This window comes from Helianthus annuus, chromosome 9 (genome assembly GCF_002127325.2).
Source record: "Helianthus annuus cultivar XRQ/B chromosome 9, HanXRQr2.0-SUNRISE, whole genome shotgun sequence".
Lineage (NCBI taxonomy): Eukaryota > Viridiplantae > Streptophyta > Magnoliopsida > Asterales > Asteraceae > Helianthus > Helianthus annuus.
This window is the reverse complement of record NC_035441.2, coordinates 58,557,856-58,581,748: the sequence shown is the minus strand read 5'-3', so window position 1 is coordinate 58,581,748 and position 23,893 is coordinate 58,557,856. Positions and strand designations below refer to the sequence as shown.

General features: G+C 38.2%; 1 protein-coding gene across 1 annotated transcript; it reads right to left on the bottom strand.

Annotated features, from left to right (window-relative positions):
• Positions 1–9,971: 9,971 nt before the first annotated feature.
• On the bottom strand, positions 9,972–15,417 carry LOC110875756 (cell differentiation protein rcd1). Its single transcript, XM_022123958.1, has 9 exons — positions 15,259–15,417; positions 14,807–14,875; positions 13,009–13,098; positions 12,587–12,629; positions 12,398–12,507; positions 12,205–12,309; positions 11,091–11,281; positions 10,911–10,980; positions 9,972–10,034 (listed from the first exon to the last, which is right to left on the bottom strand). The coding sequence occupies exons 1-9, from the start codon at positions 15,415–15,417 to the stop codon at positions 9,972–9,974; spliced, it is 900 nt and encodes a 299-aa protein (XP_021979650.1).
• Between the last annotated feature and the right edge of the window lie 8,476 nt (positions 15,418–23,893).

The window sequence follows — 23,893 nt, the reverse complement described above, 5'->3', positions numbered from 1 at the left end:
GTTGCGGATTATTAATAAGTATGCTAATCATACTAATAATAATAATAGTAACAATAACAATAATAATAATAGTAATAATAATAATAATAATAATGATAATCATAAGCTCGTCTCTCGACGATCAGGATCAAGGGTTCGAGTTGTCACATTCTCCCCATGTTACAGGAATTTCGTCCTCGAAATTTAAGGAAAAGTCATACACTGCACTCTACATGTATACATAGACTCCAATCCCATACGTAAGTACAAGTAGTTTCACGAAAGTCCACAGAACGAACATGCAAGCCACATAACACATACAGTCACATAGCACGTAAAATCACATAGCATTAGATTCACAGAGTTGTACGTATCTCACATAGTACGGATTTAAACAAGTTTAACTATAACATCCAAGAAACGTACAGGAAAACCCAAAGTGTCACATTATCCCCAAGTTCAAGAAATTTCGTCCCGAAATTTAGCACGCAGCCATTGACAAGCTAGTGTGTTTGAACGTTTTCGTGGGTGTCACATCGTCCCCTTGTTGGCTTGAAATTTCTTCTCGAAGTTTTAGTTGTAGCTTCAGTGCTGGAAGTAATGTTTGTAAACAAATGGGGATACGTGCGCATCAGCTGGTTTTCTCGTTCCCAGGTATACTCTGGGCCATGGCGCGAGTTCCAACGAACTCGGTCGATTGACATCTTGTTATACTCGAGGGTCGTGGTTTCAACTGGTTCCTCAATAGGGCGGTAGAGTCGAGTCTATTAACTAACATCGAATATTAAACCAAAATATGGATAGGTATTCCTCGCGGGAATAACAGTCTTAAAGGCATTCCTCCCAGGAACAGTAGTTCGAAAAGTATTTCCCCCCAAGAATAATAGTTCGGCCGTCCATCCGTATTCGGGTGATAAGCAGTGCTTATGTTTAACTGAGAGCCAAAGGAATTATGCATACCCTGTCACAACTCGGAAGTAAAACGTAGGTCTTGATCAAAGACAATAGAGGTTGGCACCCCGTGCCTAGCAATTGCTTCCTGCAAGTAGACAGCTGCAAGTTTCGAAAACCTGCCATTCCCTTTCTTCATAAGGAAGTGCGCAGTCTTAGTCAAACGATTTATAATCCCCCAATTGGGCCTTGAGGTCGTGATGCATCTTGTCCGCGTCGGGATGTATCATGTGGACTTGTGTGCTTCGCCCATCACAAGCTCTCGGAGATTCCCATAAGATGGAACTCAGATACATTCCATAAAGTAGTGAGCGCAATTGCCTTTGAGTTCGGGCGGCTTTTCCATGCCCCGCATGGGCTCAGCCAAAGAATTTTCCGCTTGCCGAGTTTCTACTAGAGCGTTTCAGGTTTGATCAGGAGGTTTGAAAGAATGGTAAATTGTAACATACCTACCTGCTAGGTTCAGTCTCTTGTTTGCCTAGTCCGGATGATGCCTGATCGCGCATTCGTGATCGTTTAGGAGTTCGACCCCATCGGTGCTGTCGCGCGTTTAAAGACTGTGCTGGAGACTCTCGTGATCGGTGTAAGTCGTGCAGTTGGTACCGTACGAGTAATATCTCCTCATTTTGAGCGCAAGGACTACGGCTCCCAATCCTGAACCGTGCGTAGAGTAGCCCCCTTTCGGGAACTTTGAGTTAACGAGAAAAGCGGGCCTTGCGACGCCAAAAGTCGAGCGTTGAAAACTTAGCGTAAAGCGGTTCGTGTCGTAGAGATTCTAAGGTTAAGCGTATGACTCGTTCGGATCCCCTACTGATTCTTGGAGTAGGTCCAAATGTCGTCGAAGGGGTCAGTCGTCAAATTTTGACAAAGTGGGACAAATTCGAAGTTGTGACTGGGTGTTGATCGTATCAAGTTCGAAGGACCGTGCTTGATATATCTTTACCTCCGGGGCATCCTTGGCTCGTTGCTCCAATGAGTAACGTTCATAGAAAGTAATTCGTCCAAACGGAGGCTTGTGCAGAATAGGGTAGGATAAGAATTCGTGGAATTTGTGAAGCATCACGCGGGTAGCAAGAAATTATGCAAGAAGGGTAGTCGCAGTCAATGCGTTCATTTTGGGGCAAACATAAAGGCTTTGGGATCAATAAGGATTTATCTGATGTTGATGAGGTAGCTGGTCGTACACAAGTTGCATGTGGTTAGAGTAAAGAACGTAGTTTGCCGATATGGAGTGTTACGTCAAGGTGGTTAGCATAGTAAGAAGCAGCTAGAGAGGGATGGTCACCGTGCGGGTCTGTAGGTTTTAGGGACTACTAAGACGTCTGGCAAGATGTGATTTCCCAAATCACTAAGAAATCAATCTTGAGTGTGTTGTTCTAAGTCACGTGATTAAGCTCGAAGTAGCGCTTGCGTCGTCGAGGGGTTTCGATGCGAAACTTCCGAAAACAGGTTTTTGAGGAAGTATGATTGAAGTAACACATTGCTGGATTTCAAGGGCTGGAAAGTTTGCCGACTATAGGTCGAGTTTGTTGAATTCACTAAGTCGAAGAGAGAGATCCAGTCAAGGCTTCTATATGAAGAAATGTGGATGTCGCGATAAAGAAACGCCAGAAGTGAGGATACCGCCCAAAACAATAATTGCTGGTTCGCACGAAAGCTAGTGAAAGGATTCACATGATCAGAAAAGTCGTCAAAGAGTAACGGCTCTTGGAAAAGGAAGGATAAGGTAAGCATCTAGGTCACCGTGCTCATCGATGAGTTGTCTGGTTTTTGTCTTCGCCGTGTCACGCCCCTAGCTATGCCGATTTGTAAAAAAAAAAAAAAGATATCAACTTGTGGGGTTTTGGGGCGTGCTGAGGTATAAGGTTGAACTGGAATAAGGTTTTCACCAGGTAATCGAGGAATTTGGGGAATAATCTTTGTGATCGATGGAAGCGCGATACGATCGTTGGCACTACAATGAGAAGCATACATCGTGCACGCTTCTTGTGTTTGAGACGTGCAAACAGAAATCCGAAAAGTGTAGGCTTACTAAAGTGCTTTAAGAATCCATGTTATCGGTCGGATGAGAGAACGCGTCTCAACACTCAAGTCGGGAAAAGAAGTACGCGAATACAAAGGGTGTGAATGAAGTTGTCGATCCTACTAATCTTGGCTAGTTGCTCCACACATGAAACCAAATAGTTGTGCTACTGCGCCATAGCAGTTTGTTTCCCTTAATAACACGTGATTTAGGATTCGCTCTCCTGCGTCGTTTTGCCCTCGAAACTTCTTTCTAGGATCCGCAGCGGGCTCCTAGGGGTTCATCGCGTCGGTTTGTTCTAGCCCAGAATGGAAATCGGAAAGAAAATGCGTGGGTGAGAGAGTTAGGGACAACTGGTTCCTTGCCCTCGACGTGTCGTGATTTCGAATCAAGGTTAGGAGATTCCACTCCCGCTTAGCGCACATCAGAGTTGCGTAGTTTTCGTATGATTTACAGTACTGAATGCCAACTATATAGCTACGTATTTATGCCCATATGCTACATGTATACATACACATTTACACATATATGTGTGCCCAAGTAAATGCCGATGACTATAATTACCATGTGAGTACCTGAATCTGACGAACCTTGCAATCCGGAATGTGGTGTCGTTGTGGTTTTCATTAAGGAACGGTTATAGTCTGGTTTCCGTATAGAAACATTTTTCATCTTAAAAATATTTTATATCTTAAACCTAGTTCGCTATAACCAATGGCTCTGATACCAATCTGTCACACCCCCAAAATCCACATGCGGAGTACCACCGCTTGGAGGCGTGACGACCAGGATCTTAGCCACTAATTATTTTGAACGGATTAGTTATTGTCACAAATAAGGGTAAAATTAGCGACCAATTTAAATTTTTCAAAACATAGTTTAAGTTTGCAGCGGAAAGGAAAGGAGAGCATATCGTAATTTAAAACCACAAGTTTATTAATTGTGCAACTTACAAACCACGCACTCCAGCCGATTGCAGTGTCCGTCCTAAACTGTTTCGAGCAACCTGCAAAGCATGCAGTAGGGTGTCAACATAAAGTTGGCGAGTTCACGAGTTGTTCAGTTTTAGTTTTTCGAAAACGTAAGTTGTTTAGATATACCATTTATAATCACGTTATGGGGAGCTACCCCATCTGTAAGCTCACTAAACTGTAGATACCAAAACTATTGACGTAAAGTTGTTGTGCCCCGAGTCAATGTCTATCATCATTGACCAAGTTGCAAGGTCTACTAGTTCACGCCCGATCCCCCCGGTCACGGTGTGAGGTTGTCAAACCTAATAGCGCTATCAACTAATAACCCGTTCGCCCCCGGCGATTAATCAGTACTGTAGGCAGGGACTTAAGCTGATAGAGTTTCGTTTAGCTTGTCTAGTTGTGATTTATAAATAATATCCAAACGTATATCCCCCAGAGATAGTAAGTAGCCATTCGGATTTCCCCCGGAAATAATAGTTCAAAAGTATTTTTCCCAAAGTTGGCAGTTTGCCCGTGTCCCTCCCTGGGACGCATGCTTTTAGTGTGTGAACTCACATTGGTTTGCTCGGCAGACAATTTACTTGTGTTAGGTTGGTCAACCATACCCTATTATGGTTATACATATTTATTAGGTTCGTGTGCAAGTAACGTCTCGTATAAATTACACGTATCTAACACGTAGCATGTAAATCCACCTTTCATATAATGCACACACTTTGTATAATGTACAGCAATGGCAACAGTAATACGTATCATATCAGCATATATGTTTTCGGGCCTCTCTTAGCATGTGAACAGTCAAACAGTAGCAGTTAATCAACAACAGTAGCACATAGCACAAAACGTAACATCACATAGTGCGGCCCAAATAATGAATTTAAGTAGTCCAGTCGAAACCGGATAATCTCGACTCGAGACTATGAGGTCTCGAGTCGCAACCACTGGATTCTGAGTCGTAAACGGGAGGTCTGGAGTAATGCGGTTTTGAGTCGCAACCACTGAGATCTCGAGTCTGGTATCGAGCCAAGATCATGACATCTCGAGTCGCAACCTGTCTAGTCTCGAGTCGGGCTTGAGTCGAGATCATGAGATCTCGAGTCGCAACCAGGCTGGTCTCGACTCCTGGAGCATGATGTCTGGTTTCGAGTTGCCAATCAAAGGTCTCGAATCGCAACCATAAGGTCTCGACTCGCCGCTGTGCAGATGCTTCCAGAATTCCTCAGAATAGTACTAGCCAATCAAATTTCATAAGCATGTACTAGCCAATCAGGTTTCACTAACATGTTCCCCATTTCCTACACTTACCAACTCAGATCAAATGCATACATTTCAAATATTTTTAGCATCATTCTAACAGTTCATCATCTAGGGTTTTCACATTCATATTCATTCAACATTTCTCATATGATCATTCAACATTTCGTATCATATATTATTGCCAAAACAAGTTGCATATTAATCGTAGCGAGGAACATCTTGTATACCAAAATACCGAGCAGTTGAAATGTGGCTATATTTATATGTGTATAACCAAGGTTCACAAAATCCTCTTACATATTACACTTCAATAGTTAACACATCCCAATATACAATCAATTCCATAACAGACACACACCTAAATATAATCATAATAGTTTCAGCATTTAGGACCTTATGTACTCATAAAACAAAGCAAGCAGCCAACCATTGACAAGATCGAAACATAAGTAAACTGACCGAAGGTTTGTGGGTGTGACTTGAGATTGAACTCGGCGAGACCCGAAGCTTCCAACCCGCGGCTGACCCGAACAAACAAAACCAAATCTGACCCGCTTGGACTACCACGAGACCTGAATTGGTTGGGTCTGAACCGAGACCCCGAACTTGCACCAAAATCCACCGCGGCTAATCCAAAGAACTCGAAAGACCAGCTAATCCCGAAAGAAACCAAAACTGGCCTGAATACGCTGTTGAGCGTAAATCTGACCCGAGCCGGTGAGCCCGTCGGTAAGACTTGAGGACCGCCGCCACTGACGCCGCTGCAGACGGCTTCTCCGCCGCCGGACCACAGGATCTAGGGTTCGACGATCAGGATCTAGGGTTCGAGTTGTCACAAAAATAGTCAGAAAAATCAGAATTCAGCATAAAAAATAAACATAAAAAAAAGAAAGTTGGTACCTTATATTCATTGACAATTTTGCAACTCTTGTTGGTATATGCAATTGTATAAACATGAACAACCATCAAACCATCCACCAACAATCCACCACCGGTTTCACTGGTGTGAACTCACCCATCACCCTTCCTCAGTTAACAATGACAAATCCTAGCAGACCCCGTCCTATATCATGACCGCTATCACCAATTCCTGCCAATTTCACGGTCGTGATGACGAGGATGCCCCTGCCCACATTAACCGTCTTACCCGAATTTGCAGCACCATCTCTATCGAAGGTGCTAATCTTGATGCCCGTTACCTTCAGCTCTTCCCGTTCTCACTTGCTGGCCGCACAGACACATGGCTTGATTCACAGCCAGCAGGTTCTTTCACCACCTGGGCTGCCCTTCGAGATGCTTTTCTTGCTAAGTACTTCCCACCCGCCAAAGCATCTCGCCTTCGCGATCAGATCCATTCGTTCTGGATGGAACCTGATGAGCCCTCCTATTTAGCCTGGGAAAGATTCTAAAGCTTACTATCTCGCTGCTCTCAGCATGGTCTGGTCTGTCAGATTGAGCATTTGTAGAGAAATTCTACAACGGTCTCACTCCTGAGACCCGAGCTTGATTTGATACCTCAGCAGGAGGCCACTTAATAGGTAAGAAAACAATGGCCGAATACAATGAGCTGTTTGAAAGTTTTGCTCATTCTGATCATGAACAACGATCTACCGCCAGGAATTCCATTCCTGTGTCTAGTACTTCCTCAGCTGCTCGAGGAATATACCAAGTTAGCTTAGAAACTACGATAGCCGCTACTTTAGACAACTTTAGGAGAGAGGTTAGCAAGGAAATTTAGGAGTTGAAAAATAAGGTAGATAAGTGTGAGGTTTGTAGGGGAGGTCACGGTACAATAGAGTGTCCCATGCTCACTCAGGAGCAAGTTGACTTCATTACTAGTCAAAACCGAGCGCCCACTAACCCTTTTAATAATAATAACTCAAACTACAATTCAAATTGGCGTAATAATAATAATAACAACCCCCTGATAATAAGTTAAATTCTTAACAACCAGACAAAACTTCATAATCCCTAAATAGACATGGGGTCGTGTTCCTCAAACACGGGGCCGTGCCTCACCTGCTCTCCAAACATGGGGCGTGTTAGATAAACACGGGATCGTGCCTCCTGTATTAATCCAAAATTAGGCTGTGCTCACTAACAGACAACGTTCTCTGACTCATTACAGATGACACGGGGCCATGCCTCCCAGACTCGGGGTCGTGTTAACGGACTGTTACATTCTATAAAGTCAGTCATGAAGAGAACGCTTGGACCCATTCCTAAAAGATCAAAATCCTTCCAGATCTCACACACATACAAAAAAGGTATGTTCTTAAAAAGGTTTCCTTAAACCTTCTTGTCTTCGCCACTTTTAGTCATGTTCTTCTTCTTCAACCCCTAACAACCTCCATTGAAGCTTGAAGCTTTAAAGTTTCAATTGTGGGATGAAAAGCATGATTTTTAGCCCAAACTTTTGCAAAACTACTATTTTATAACATTATTTTAAGTTATTGACTTCCGGAAATGTAAGAAACCAAAAGTTTTTAACTTAAAATAAGAGATCTTGGGCTAAAATATCAAAACTGTTGGAATAGCACGGGTCCGTGCCTTACATGCACAAGGTCGTGTGACTTGTCTGCAAGTCCAAACTCTAATGGTTTGTCTTGTTCAAACTAGTATGTCGAGCCAACAAAGTGGTACTTCGTCAACAAGCTCCTGCAACAACCAAAGAGGAAGATGGCTCTCACTCGAGGCTACCCTTGTCCGCTACGTTTGCGCACTTCGAGAGTCCATCGAGGAGATGACGACGGTGGAGGAGGTCCTCATAGACCAAGTGAACTACCTCACACTAGCCTTGGAGAGTAGCTTTAGGGAAATAAACCTACTCCACCAAAGGTTGAATATTTTGGTGGTAGCCCCTATGGATCCAATCCTCCCTCAAGATGACTGGAACCTTGCTCATGAGGTTGTTAACCCTACCGGGTGGGATGAGATATCCACGGAACCTCCTATTGGCACCTTTTATGAGGTTCCGGTGGCCGCCGCTCCTATTCCACAAGAGGACATTGATGATGAGAAATTCATATTCCTACCTAGGGAGATTGAGAAGATGCTCAATGATCTTTGATGGGGTACACCCGAAAATAGCTCAAAGCCCTTGCTAACCGAAAACTAGTTTGGTCTTTTTTTTGCTGGATTGTTGTTTTGATGATCAATTGCCTGGATCTTTGATGGGGTTGCGTCAAGTGGGCCGTTGTTGACGAAGGCGAATAGCTAGTTTTTGGTTAGCAAGGTAAAAATCATTCCTATTACTGACTCTCAAACAGATGTTCAAACATCTGTTTCAAAGAAAAGACACAAAAGTAAAAGGAAAGATAAGAGCACTAATCTATTCTATAAGTTTTGCGAAAAGAAAAATCATGTGACAAAGGAGATTAAACAAAGGAAATAATATTTGTGAATCAAAGCCATTATGTACCATCTATGGAAAGAAAAACTAAATGACTCCAAAGTTTTTTTTTCTTAAAAGTTATGACAACAAGAAATGATTTCATAGTTAAATCATTTGATACTCAAGGAGTTAGCGTAACCAAAAAGGGATCACAACCAACTCCTCCTGAAAAATTTGAATATGTTCAAACACTAGTTATCAGGTGTGGAATTGTATTAGAAAATGGGTTATCGATGGGGGCATGGGAGTGGCCATTCTAACAAGGTGTGGAATTGTATTAGAAAATCTAGTAGGTTATTGAATGATGAAGGTATCATTCTGTGGGCTACTCTAAAGAAAAAAAAGGGTAATGCGGAAGATGCGTCGTTTTGAAATGATAAGTGGGTGGGGGAGGAAAAACTTAGTGTCAGATGTCCTAGAGTATTCGTTTGGATTGGCAAAGTGATTGTTCGATCAACTCTCATACATGGTTAGATGGGTGGAGGTGATCTAGGCATTGGCCGGTCAGAGGAGGTATAGACATGAATCGGTTAAATAATCTTATGCAAGTCTTTAATGACATGCGTTTAAATTGATTTGGAAGGGGATAGATGGGTTTGGGATTTTGATGCAGATGAATCATTTCGGTTAAAAGTATTGGTATGCTTATTGATCATGTGTCCTTACGAGAAGGGCCAGTTGGAATGAGATGCAACCATAATATTCCTATTAAGGTGAATATTTTGCGTATTCGTGTTTTATTGAATCGTCTTACAAATTGAACAAATTTGGTGGATAGGGGTATCATCATTTCAAGTTGTGCAATGTATCGTCTGTGATAGGGGTAGCATCTCCATGTTTCATCCTATTCTTTATACAGGCGGATGGATCTTATAACTTGGTTGGATTCTCTAAGGTTGACAAAGAAGAAAAACATGTTGTGCACGAGATCTTTCTTACAGTTTGGTGGGTTATTTGGAGGTTAATGACATGGTGTTTGCCCAAAACGATTTGTTTGAAGAAAACATGTTTGACCTTATTCTGGATTTTTCTTATTTGTGGATTGTGAATAGAAATAAGAAAACACACATTAGCTAGACTAACTGTTACAAAATCCTTCCTTTTTGTGTAATGTTTTTGATTCTGAGCTAGCCTTTGGCTAGTTTTTTTATATATTTAATTCGCCGCTAAAAACAATTAATATTAATACGACATATAGATTTTTAATTTTTTGTAACTCATGTTTTTAAGCTAAAAAATTCAGTTAGTGATTAAAAGACGAATGCAATAATTATGGATTATCTAACCATAAATAATAAAAAGACTAACGTTCATCGAGACAATTAAAGGAAATAACAATCTAAAATCGTTAGGGAACATATATTCTAGTATTTAGGATCAACCAATCATCCTATATTGATCGGGCCAGATTCTGAAGCACTTGATCAGCCATTCTTCGGACCGCCATGTCTTCCTACAAAATGAAAAAAAAACAATGTATCATGCTACCACATATGTATAATGTATTATGTGTGTGTATTTGTATATGAAGCTAGTGTAAAAAAAAAAGGAACATATTACAATTAATGGGAGAAAGTTAAAAATTGGATGATAATTCCAACCCATCCACTAAGATTGATATTTTTCCATGTAGAAATCCAAAGGAAGATAGGAGTTTAATAACATCGCACATTCTTCATCCTTTGAAATGATGACTGATTAGATCAATTCAATTAACTTTCTCAGTTGATTTATCTTTCGAAATCAACTTTGATTGGTTTGTATACGTTGTTGACAAATTCGATTAAGCGGTTAGCTAGTTTTTATTGTTTTCTTGGCTGGAGCCCCGGCATATAAATGATAGTGTAACTCGTAAATAAGAGTATGAAGAGAACGACATATGTCCTATTAGGGGCGGAGTTAGTGTATTAGAAGGGCTATCCCTCAATCCCGTCTCCATACCGTTTTCGTAGTGTAAAAAAAATAAAAAATTCCAGTTTTATACAAAGGATACCCTTGATCCCAAAAAAAATAAATTTGGATACCCCTGAATTTTTTGAGCTATCTCCACCACTGCTGTCCTATGTTTTTTTTACATTGTCATACTTCTATATTTCTTGGAACCTAAGTTTCCAAAATTTTCTTATTTGTGTATCATTTAAAATTTTCTATCAAAACTTTTTCTAGAGTATATCTTCACTGTATGCGTGTGCGGGCACACGCGCACAGTATACTTAAATAATTTGAGTATCATTTATGCACATGTTTGTGTGTTATATGTATTCAAATAATTTTTAGCACTATATATACGCATGTGTGTTGCAGGTATTTATTCAGATAGATATCTTACACAGGCAAAGTTAAGATACGCAGGATCTCTCAATCTGGCAGGGTAGCATTTGACCAAAGCATCACAAGCCCTGTATATTTGACAACCATAGTTACAACATGAACACTATAATGATATTAAACATGAAAGAAATAAATAATAAACTCGAAGTTTCAAGAGGTCAAAATTTACCCGACTAACCTAGATACTTCAGAGAGGCGCAGGAAGCATTTTAAGATATGTTTCAGCAATTGCGATGGTGGTTTTCCATGAAACTCGTCTACAGTTTTTTCCAAAACTTTTGTTATGGAAAAAAAACGTTCGGGGAATGTGCCGCAATATCGTTGCCCCTCGTCATACAGTAGAATCTTACTAACAATAAATGCAGCAACCTAGAAAAGATAGAATATTATCAAACTAAAAATTGAGTTTATGCAATAGGGAGAAGTTGGGCCATGATGAACAATATAGCTGTGCTTGTTTCTTTTTTCTAACATTTAGTATCACTAGGGGTTCAAGTAACTCTAGGTTTCATAAAAGATTGATTCTTATTGCAATAACAAATTTCCTAGCCTCAAGAGAATTTGTGATTGTAACAAAAAGCACATTTTTATGAAAAGATACCAACTTGGACCTATAGTGATGCTAAATATCTTTTATAAAACAGCCACAATATATTATCAAATTTGATGAGTTCAGTCTCAAATTTCTAATTCTTGGTAGATTACAAATCTTCCCCTTTCTTATATCAACAAATATGAAAGGATAAGTGGAAGTTTCAAAGGGGCTGTTAAAAAGCTCAAGCAGATTCGAAATGATAGAATTTATCATTAGTTATCACAATTTTAGCAAGTAGACATAAATAAGATTGATATGGAAATTAAATTGTTTAAATATTGGCAAGTGAATTATACATATTAATATACATGCCTTTCCTTGTTTTGTTTTTTTCAATGGTCAACGAATACTATACAAGCCCGTCCACCCGAGCAAACCCATTGGAGAAAGGTCACTCACGCCCTATGAACACAGATAAACGTTGGTGACTAGACCCGCCCACTATTCTGGGAAAAAACCCACTACTCGAAGGCCCACTGTGGTAAAAACTTATATTACATAGGACTCATTCGCTATACTTTGTTTTAGTTATGCAAAAACTTATATTACATAGTTTTTCAATTTGTATATGTGTTGGTTTAGTTATTAGTTATGCAAAAAAATTATATCATATAGAATGTCAATCTGTATATATAACCCGAACTCTGTTAATTAACCCGCCCATCTTATGCCACCTCTAGTTAAGATTAGTATATACTGTTTTTGCAAGATCACTGCCCACTTCGATGCAACGAAGGCATAACGGTAGCACTTCTGTGTCTAGAAGAAAATGAATGATTTCTGGGGTGTTGGCATCTTCCACCTGTGTAAGAGCAAAATCAAAGTTTTCAAGATGCTGCAAATATGAGAACATACTTAGTCGAAAAGTTGGAAAATAGAGCGAATAGTACCTTCACCAGTGCACCTATAACACCTAAGCTAGTCAAGCGTAAGTAGTCGAAATGCTTGGCTGCTTTTTCAGTAGTATTCAGAAATGGGTAAATGTAAACAGGCAGTTTGGCTGTAAAATGTATGAATTTTAGTCTATTATTAGTATCAACATTTTGACATTGATTGCTAGTTGAGCTTATGGAAACTACCTTTGACAATGTTCATCCTTGTGTCAGGATGAGAAGCCATAGACTGCAATACAAGCAAAATACATGATTTATGAGGTTCATACTATCATGATGATAATTTGTTAAAGGCAATATCAACCGGTCAAATATTAAAGAGTTCATATTTTTGATTTCGTGGATTTGTCTGTAAATTTTCCAAAACAAGTAAAAAAAAATTAGTTATTTTCCATTTTTTGGAATTGGTGGTGTCCGTCAGCAATGCGTTCGTAATTTATTATTTATCTCGGACAAAAATTAAGATTATTTTCTCTTTTCGAATTTCATGGATTTTGTCGGTTATCCGTCCACAATTACGACGGATTTGTCTAAACCTTGTACAAATCTTATGAGTTAGTTAAGCCGAAGTTTCAGTAACAAATGGAGATTGCAGTAATAATGATCACCTGCATTAACGCCAACGCATTGCAAACCCTGGTGGCTTCTTTCATGCTGAGTGCAGCAGGAGACAGTAGCTTGTATGCCATAGATATTTCCTGCAATGAGTCAATATTGTAATTCTTTACATATTCTTCATCAATTCACTAAAATTCGAAATATATTGAAGAAATAAAATAGAAGAAGTTGGCTGAATTGAATAAACACAAAGAAAAATAGCTACTACCAAAAGTGAATAATTTAACCAAAACATACAACAATAAACACCAAAATTAAACCAAAAGAGCCTGAAAAGTGAGCATACACAAAAGTAACAATGTACCCCTTCGTTTATGGTTGTTTATGGTTCTAAACAAAATTATGAGTCTCAGTTGAACTGCCCCATACAAATTCATCTTTCCATCAGTAAACTGATATCTCAATTCTGTCTCTCTTGTTAAAAAAACAAACAAAATGTTTTTTTAGCTCAGAGGTAACAGACTTTCGGAGTTCATTAACGAAAAAACCAACGAAAAATCTTATATGTTGGTCTAACTTCAACAAATATGATACGATATCTGAGTCTCTAAAATCACCCATATGTTCTCGATCCATTCCCGCTGCGAACTAGAAGTAATTATCGGATTTTATAAGATCAACTGATCATCTATCCACATATACACACATTACTCAAAATTTATGTGCATATCTAGTATAAGATACTAGTCATGTATTTTTGGGATATTAATGAAACAAACTATTATGAAAAATTAGCATATCTATTCTTGCATATTATGTTTTCTGTATTCAATTAGACATTGATTTTTTTTTTTTTTTTGTGCTATTTGTCAGAAAGAAAGAACGACAACAATGAAGACATTGTGGAGTGTGGGCTTGTGTGCACGGGGGATATTAGTTATATCTGAACACACATCTCATATATGATGTTTAGCTCAAGAAATGAAGTTAAAGAACTAAATTAGTCATACTTAGTTATGAGTAGAGTTGGTTGAAATGACCTGTATGTTATCAAATGAGCTTTACATAAAAAAAAATGCATATAAGGTGTGTTGAAGTCATAAGTTCAATGGATTGGAGTTGGGAACAAAGAAATCACAGATACTAAAGGTACATGTGTGAAATAAGCCTAATAAGCATATGGGAATCCATTATTTAGTTTTGTTGCATTTGTTTTAGTTTGTGAATAGTGTATGAGTTGATTGATATATCAATAAAAGGATCTGGTGCATATAGAAAGAATTGGAAATTTTAAATTAAAATCAGAAAGTTAAAATTATGTAAAATAAGAAAAATAGAGGGTGTTACAAATCTTGATGCAAAAGAATATCATTTCTATTAAATTTATGATAATTTGTTGTAAGTATAATTTCTAGCTTAAAAGAACAAGCCATTGCTGTATACCTGAAAATATTTGATGAAAACATTATGAATAACATCGCCATTTTCTATCATTTTGTCCAATATATTAAATATATACAACTTTGTATATACAAATAATTTTAAGTAAAGTAAACTAATTTGTAACTTTTATTTCAATATTAATTACTATGATCCAAAAACATTAAATTTTAGAACAAAAAGAAATACATAAAAATTTAGATGGTAAGCCGTTTCATTCCAAGAAAATAAATTCTATTAAATGCTTAAGTACCTTATATTGTTTCAAATAAATCTTAATTTACAAACATTTTTAAAAACTTTTCAGATTATATATCATCAAAATCGGACTAATATACATCCCCTCATATTTTTTCATTTAATTTTGCAAATAAATATGCGGAGAAAACATTAAAATCAAATGTTTACCTGTAGTAGAATGAATGATACATTCTTGGCATTCCATAGCATCACCGGCATATCGTTACATCTTCGTTCCTAAATCAAGAAAGATATATATGATTGATCAAGAACACAGAAAAATCTCATCAAAACTACTAGAAAAGGCAAAATTTTCGACTAAAAATTGTGTCCAAAATTCCTACACATTTTCGATGAAGTACCTAAATCCGCTGAAAACCTAATTATTAAAGAAACGATTTATAAGAAGTTTAAACATAAAAACTTATCAAAGACAAACTCAGGGAAAGCACAATTATTCTAAACAATTAAATATACAGCAATTTTCAGATGTGGCAAATCATTAATGAGCATGTATTAATTAAATCAATTAACAGCAGATTTGACCAAATCAAAAGAATTATGTAAACAAAGAAGCTATATTATTTTGAAAAAATATATCTATATACACACATGTATACCTTGTTTAGTAACACAAGAGCTTCTTCTCTGTGCAAAGGCTGATAAAGCAAGTTTATGAAGTGCTCTATTCTCGCACGCTCGCTGAATTCGTCTGTGGTGACACTAGAAGAAGATCCATCAGTTGGATCTACGTAAAGGGTTTCCGGCAAGTTCTCCATTTTTCTGCAAAAACACACACTCTCTCTAGAATTGAAGGTTTCTCTCTCTAGAGTTGGCGTATGTCTGGAGAAGAAGGGTACCTCTTATAAAGAGCAAGGTTGTTTTGGAGATGCTAAGGTGACAGGCTGTGGGATTGAAACTCTATTGACGTGTTAGTCATGCAGGTTAATATGTGTTGTATATCATATTCTATTGACATATCTGATTGATATTACAATATACACTCGCCTTTAGATGAGTTGGTTTTGGTTCTTAGTGTGAAAGCTAAGATATGAGTCTCGTTCTTAATCACATTTATAAAAAGGGTGAGGGTATTGATACATCCCCACTTTTTATGTGCACATCCCCCCACCGCGTATAAGACAATAAGGGGCGTATACAGTGTGAAAGCATTAAATGTGTCAAAAAAGGATTTCGATACACCTCTCATTGCCCTATGAGAGACGTATAAGACTGTGGTAGTTGGAGCATTAAACCCTATACGCCTCTCATTGAACTATATGCGGTTTACCGGCACGACTTTTGATGAATTTAAGGTATAATTACTGACATCCAGGGAGTTCAGTCTGAAAAGTGTGAAAAGCTAACCCCATACACGCTTATTGCTCTATACGGCCCTTATCGACCGAGAATGTTTATTTACCCAAGCATACGGGAACTATTTCATTCAAATCTTCAAAACTCCCAAAATACCAACGAAAATGATGAAAATTCTCAAATAAAAACGTTGGTTGAGACCGTGAATCATAAAGATGTCGTTTTGGGACATTGGTAATTTTTTTGGCGAAGATTCGAACCAGTCGTACGTCTCCGAAAGCGTTTGGTTATCCGGCGTTGATCGAGATGAGGAGGAGGTTGTGTCCGTGCCTCGTTGTGATGACGGGGGTGTGCGTCCCGTGTTACCTGATTTGAACCAGGTGTTTGTAGATGAGGCAGAACCATCTTACATTGCCCAAAGTTATCCACGACACGAATACGGGACTTACCATTCGTATACGGAAAACCAACACAAGTTAGAGTATGAGGATGGTGCTAACGACTTTGAGGAAAATGATAATGAAGTCGAGGAATGTGCTAAGGACTTTGAGGAAAATGATAACGAAATCGAGGAAGGTGTAATGCACTTTGAGGAGGGTGTTGACGACGACGAAGGTGCTAACGAGGAAGGTGCTAATGACGAGAAAAAAACAAAAAAAAGGTATGAGATAATCGTCAATTACGAGTTATTCGTGTTATATAATGTTGATATAATTTTAGAGTTAAAAAAAATGATTTTGTATACGTGTTATTCGTTATATATAATTTTTATTAGGTATGAGATATCTAGAAAATGTTTGACCCGACCTGACCATAACCCGAACCCAACCCGAAAATTGTGTCATACATATTAACCCGATTTCGTTATCATTTTGGTGAAATATTTTATATATTCTGGTGAAATATTTTGTTAAACATAGATTACTTAGGCTTGTAAATGAACCGAACAAACACGAACGAGGCATGTATACTAATTAAAACTAGAAAACGTATGACTCGAAATTTCATACAAACCCGTTCAGAATTATGATTCTTAATTCTCTTATACACAAGTTATATGTTTCATAAATTTAAAATCCCCAAAAATGCAAAAAACCCGCCTCAAACTAGTGTCCGCCCGGATCAAACTCGTTACCTCTCAGTTACATGCACCCGTCCCTTCCACTGGGACAAGTGTCTCACCCATTGATTATCCCGATTCTTAATTCTCTTATACTAAGTTCATAGATTGAAAAAGAAAAAAAAAAACAACTCCTCTACGGTTCTCATTGACCCATACGCCTCTCCTGGTCCCCAAACATCTTTTCCAGCTTCAATAGAGGGGTAAATAGATCTAAGAGTTCAAAACCCACACACTAAAACACCAAAAACACACACAAAAATGCTCTGGACCACACAATTTTCACAAGACAAACTCTGGACCATACGATGACGCTCTCGTATCGTTCTCGCTCTCGTATCGTTCTCAATACGGTTGGAATATTCAACGTTAGTTTGTATTCCAAATTTTATTGCTTAATCTTCAATCTTTTTTTTTTTGGTTTTATTTTTCCCGTTTGTGGTGGTGTTGGGTTTGATGGTGGTGGGGTTTGACGGTGGTTAGGGTTTGACGGTGGGTGGTGGTGGTGGTTAGGCGGCTGTGGTGGTGGTGGTTGTGGTGGTTCGGCGGCTATGGTGGTGGTTAGGCGGTTGTGGTTGTGGCTGTGGTGGTGTTGGTGGTTTGGCGGCTGTGGTGGTGGTGGTGGTGAGGCAGCTGTGGTGGTGGTGGTGGTGGTGCTTGGATCTGATTTTTTTATTTTTAACAATATATTTTCGGATGCCGAGTCTAATGCTATAATTGTATGTTTTATTAACAGGATATCGAACGTCGGTGTTTTGATGGTGGTGGTAGCATAATCCTTATCGAGAAGTACATTGCGTTCATATTTCAGATTCAAACGCTTAGCTACGTTTATATTCCAGATTCATGCACTAGAACGTCTACCAACGACAATGCTATGCACTGGAATGTCCACCAACGACAGTGCTTCTACACCCACAATCTCGAGGGATAACTCCTTCTGTATGGATTGGTTCTTCATGTTGTGTAAGCAGATACCGAGATTGCTTCTGCAACAACGATCCCGAGAGAGCGCCAGATCAGGTCGGAGGTTCTTCATGTGGTAGATGGGGAAGCGGAAAGCACGTTTACCGTGGAATGCATCCTTAAACTTGATAGCAACAATGTGGTGATCGAATAGAGATCAGAGATCTGAATAACTGATACGGTTTGCAAGAATTTAAGAATATGTAACAATTAGCGATTTAGGGTTTAGTCGTTACATTTTTTATTAAAGTGACATGTTTTATGTATTAATATAAAACGATGTTTTGTGTATTTATTGCGTTATGGTTAATAAATGACAAGTGAAAAACAATTAAAGACATAATAATAATTGATAAATAAAAAAATTGACATTTTGTAATACACACAATTCATTTCATAAAATATGAAGTTTTAAATAATAATAATAATAATAATAATAATAATAATAATAATAATAATACTTAATAAAAAAACATTTGCACATTTAAAAAAACGATGATATAACTAGACCAGGCAAACGGGTCGGGTCGGGTAGGGTCATGGGTCAAAACAGATTCGGATCAAAACAAATTCGGGTCAACACGCGTTCGGGTTGGAACGGGTAGGCCAGATCTGCTCTACCCTTTGAAAAATCAATTAAACATTAAAAGAGAAAAATTAATAAAACAATTAAAATAGAAAAATTAATTAAACAATTAAAACAGAAAAATTAATTAAACATTAGAAGAGAATTATGTGACACCTGTGTCACTTCAACCATCAAAAAAATACCAACCCAATGAAATATTGTATTTCATACTTGGGATCTGTATAAATATGTGTATCTTTTGCACGTATCAATTCTTGTTCGATTTCGGGCTTTAAATCGCTTTCTGGAAGGTTATACGCGATCTGATTCGTAAATATAACCAGTTTAATGCAACAAACACTCCGGAATAGTGAAATAGGCTTAACATACCTTAAATAACCCTTACATAACTTAGAAATAAGTTTTGAAGGGTTCGGTATGCTAAAATAAACTTTATTGATCAATAAAGACTAAAAGCGTCAAAAGTGCATAAGTTTGCATTTTTGCGCATATCTTACGTCCTGAATATATCCGGACATCCAAAAATTTATGTAATCATTAAAATATTTTATTTTAGTGATTGGCATGATAAAATTCCATTCGTCGCTTAATTTGGATCGTTTTTGCGTTCGTTACGACTTCCGTCGTAATTAACCGAATAACGCAACCGTACGGCCAAACGAACCGACATCCGTTATGTCTGTGAGCACATTTTAAGTTACCTATACTTTATTATCATTTTAGAGCCTTGAAATGAGTTTAAAGGGGTTTAAAAGTGCCAAAAAAATCAAGTTTTACAAGTGTAGGGACCATTTTTGAAATTTCTGGCAGATTCAATGAACCTAGTCCATTTTGAAGTGTTAATGGTTTTCACCCATGGTTTTGCAAAACCATGGGATGGTATTCAATGAACATAGTCCACATTAGGGGCTCCCATGGTTTTTGAAAACCATGTGCCCACATGTAAGGTCTAGATTAAATCACGTTTTTCGACGAACGATCTTAACGGTTCAAGGAAATCTATAAATACCCCTCACCCATTTCATTCTTCCTCACATTTGAATCTGATTCTACACTCTCTAAGTGGAAGTATATGCTTCCTACCTGAGAGTGAATCGGGTTCGAATCTTGCGGGGACCTTCTGTAAGTATTCTTTCACGTTTTTCATTCGTTTTAGCGTTAAAGTCAAACTGCGTTTGACTTTCTGCATTAACCAGTTTATGGTCAATGCGAAGTTCGTTTGAACTTCATAACGTGAGCGTAATCACGATGGTTATAGTCCCTAGTAACTATACCTACTGATTACCACGTTATCTAGGCTCAGTGACGAGTCGTAGTCTCGGCCAAAATGCGTTTTCTCGCGTATTTTGTAACCAAACTACTCTAAGGTATTAAAACCATTTGTTTTAATACCAAACCTGTTTTCTAACTTTACTAAACATGTTCTAGCATGTTTAGCTCGTCGCTTTTAGATTTGTGCTTGTTTAGGGTCGTAAAGGTAAGCGATCTAATCAATCGCTTATGCTTACGAACCCGACCCATTGGTCGATCTTTAGGATCCGACCAAACACATTAGGTGACCATAGTTGTATAGGGAATAACCTTCCGAGGTTATACCTTATGGTCACGACGTTTAGTTAGTTATATGATAGGTAGTTTATATGCCTTAGGTAAATTACCAAAATGCCCTTTTTACGCATAAATTCATTTTAAGTCTATGTAACGAAATTTTTGACATCTAAACTGATTTAACAACAATATTAAACATGTTAAGGCATATCTTGCTTGTCATAGGACTAGTTAGGCATTTCAAACGCGTTTTACGCAAACGACGCGTTAAAGTGGAGTAAGCTACCTAAACGGGTCGTAATGGGTCAAAAGCACTTAGGATAGGTTTCGTTTTAGTACGTAGGCTTTGTTAAACCATATTACATAAGTTCCCATACTTATTTGGTTTACGAACCCTTGTACTACCCGATCCTCCGATAGGTCCGTTTATTAATGTAGATACCTATATAGGTGCCGTTTGATTCCGTGATCTTCTAGCTTTGCTTGGTGGTTATCCTAAGACTTCTAAGCACCCTCAAGTGAGTACATAGACCCCTCTTTTACTGTTTTCAAACATTTTGGGGTGAAACACATGTGCCTACTTGTTACTTTCATGATTTCATGCTTTTATATCATATACTTGCTATGTTCATTAGTACACTATTAGTACATGATTTCATTATGTTTTTGCTAGGTATGCCCATTTTGTGCATACTTAGTGCATCGTTTTACATAACATTTCATGCTATGTATGTTCATCATACTTAGTACATCGTTTTACAAGACATCTTATACTTGGTATCATGCTATGTATGTCCATCCGTCGCATACTTAGTACATTGTTTGTGCATTCTTACCTACGGTTTGGTTGTTACACAATACTTGATTGACATTTGACAACGGTTTAGACATGGGCAATTTACATTGGTGGTTTATGTGGGTAAGTGATTTGAGTAACGAGACGTGTGTAATGTGATACAAGCATGGTGGATACGCCGCTGGTACTTCCTATATATAAGTGCTTGTATTATATTACATGGCGTAGTGTTATTTAAATCATTCATTTGGATTTATACATTTTTACACAAATAACATATTTTTCACAAGACATTGTTTTACAAAACAGTTTGTTTTATACAAACTCATTTTTACTTGGTTATTCATTTAACCTTACATCATTCTTTTAACTATACATATCTATCATCGATTTTCAAACGTTTTATAAAAGCAAACACTTAAACTAGATTCATGACATGTTTTTGGTTAAACATTTTCTTAAACCTAAGTCATGGATCCTATTTTTCATAAAACCTATGTACTCGCCGGCATTTTTATGCTGACGTATTTTCACATGTGTTTCAGGTACAATAGTTGATGATATTTGATGATGATATTGATGCATGCTCACATAGGATTGGACGAGACCTTAGTGACATTAAAAGATGCAAGACTAGTTAATTTTTGTTATGTTTCTTTATTGTTAAGACATTGCAACTCATTTAATTCAATAAAACGAAATTTGTTTAATCCATGGTTGTGAAACAATGATTCTGTTACAACACTCCCCGACGTTTCCGCCACGTTTTGTTGTTTTACGTGGTCGGGGTGTGACAAATTATTATTAAAAAGTTCATATTTTTTTGTGAGAGTAACGATTGGCAAGATCTGCTCTACCCTTTGAAAAACATTTGCCAAAGAGCCTTGGTGAGAGTAAGGGTAGGCTAGATCTGCGCTACCCTTTGAAGAAATCCCTGAATGTTGGAAATTGAAGAAAGCCCTAAAAACCCCTGAATTTACTGAAACACCCTGGTAGTTTGACGTATTTTAGCTTATTTTAACGTATTTTTAGCGTATTTTTAGCGTATTTTAACGTATTTAAGCAATGGTGTTTGTCAACTTACTTCCCGTTGTTCGATGGTCCGGAGGTTTACCCGAACCATTCCATTTTAACGATCGCTTATGTTGAAGGTGTCCATTTCATTAAGGCTAAGTTAACGGATGATTGCCCGATGCCGATACGAAATGGACTTTGAAATATACACCGAAGTATTGAAGTTATGGAATGGGTGACAATGTACATGTCTCGTATTACATAGGGTAGGGCGTTACTAGGTAGTAATAGAACTCCACGAAAAAGAATTTGTTAATTTGCCAAAGGTGTAACATCTGTGAAATATAGTGTACGCAACATTTTTTTATAAAAAATATTAATTAGAGTGTTTTATAACATAAAAACCGTTAATTACCTCACAATATTTTTTTAAAAATTAATACCATATGAGTCGTATAGGGCAAGGAGACCCGTATTCAACTCCTATAAGGTGCTCATTGCCTGATACAATTCCCCTGGTGGACACTCTATACGATCCTCATTGACCAATAAGCCTCCCCTGTTGGTTTCCACTTTTATTAAAGGGGGAATAGTTCAACGCGCGCATGAAATCAAGACTTGAACAAAGGAATATTTTCTGTTGCAACAGAATGGACACGTGGCATAAATGCAATGGTTCACAGCTGTAGATCTTCTAGAAGATTTAAATGCTCATCGTGCATGGCTTCATTCAGTTATAACCGAATATGACGTGGCATGATCCGGAGCATTCATCTAAATCACGATGATAGCACTAACTTAAAGGAAGATCTACATAAAACCACTTTCCACGTGGCAAATCCCCAACCGTCGATCAGACCCACGATCCGTGTGCATGGACGTGAAGTTAACAATTGACGAAAAGAAGAAATAACTGCCAACGGAAAAGTGCTTTCCGTTACTGTCTCCGTTACACCATTTTCCCGCCAAAATCGGGTTATAAATAAGATGCTTCAGGTATGATCTCACAAGTTACTTTTTACCTACTCTCACTTTTACTACATCTTCTTCCTCGAGATCACTTTACTTATTCTCACGCCGGAGGGTGGTCACGGAGGGAACCCCCATTCTCCCCGTGGTGAGTCTAACGGCTTTCTGTTTTGTAGTGATCACCGAAGAAGGAAGCTAGCTAACCACCGAATCGACGAGATTAACCCTTTTATGCAGAGATAAAACCCCCGATCTGATTGACTCCGGTCCAATTAGATCGCTGTTTCTTCATTGGCGCCCACCGATTCTTCTATTTTCATTTTCATTTTCATTTTCATCTTCTCGATCGATTCATTTCTTCTCATCTATTTTCAATGGCAGAAGCTCTGAAAAATTACTCACCAAGTCCTCGATCTGAGAACAGTGGCACTTCGGCTCATTCTTCTCATATCGACGGAATCGCGGGGAAATCGCTTAGCAACGATGATATTCATCATGAGGTGCACAGTCCTGTTACCTCAGAATAACTCGGAACTGAGAGTAGTCCAGATCTACCTCCGGAGGAAACTCTGATTTATTGGTTTGTCAAATTCCAAAATGCCGTAAACGTAAATTTTACACAACCTCGTAAATCAACGGATAGAATTACAACACAGGCACAGGAACCTGTTATTCGGGTGCAAACCACAAACACATCCTGAGCACCCTGTTGCAATTCATCATCAACTGTGTCGGCCAAAGACACAAGAGTGTACTCTCGGGCTAGCACCAAGTACGAATTTGTCCACCTCAGATCCGGATATCAGGAATCTCCCGAAGCACAAAATTCTCAGAAGCAATTCAATCGTACAAAGTTGGGCCCACATTCACTACAACAATGGGACACCCAGCTCAAGGACAAAAAACATCAAAAGACACTCAGTCACATGATACAAA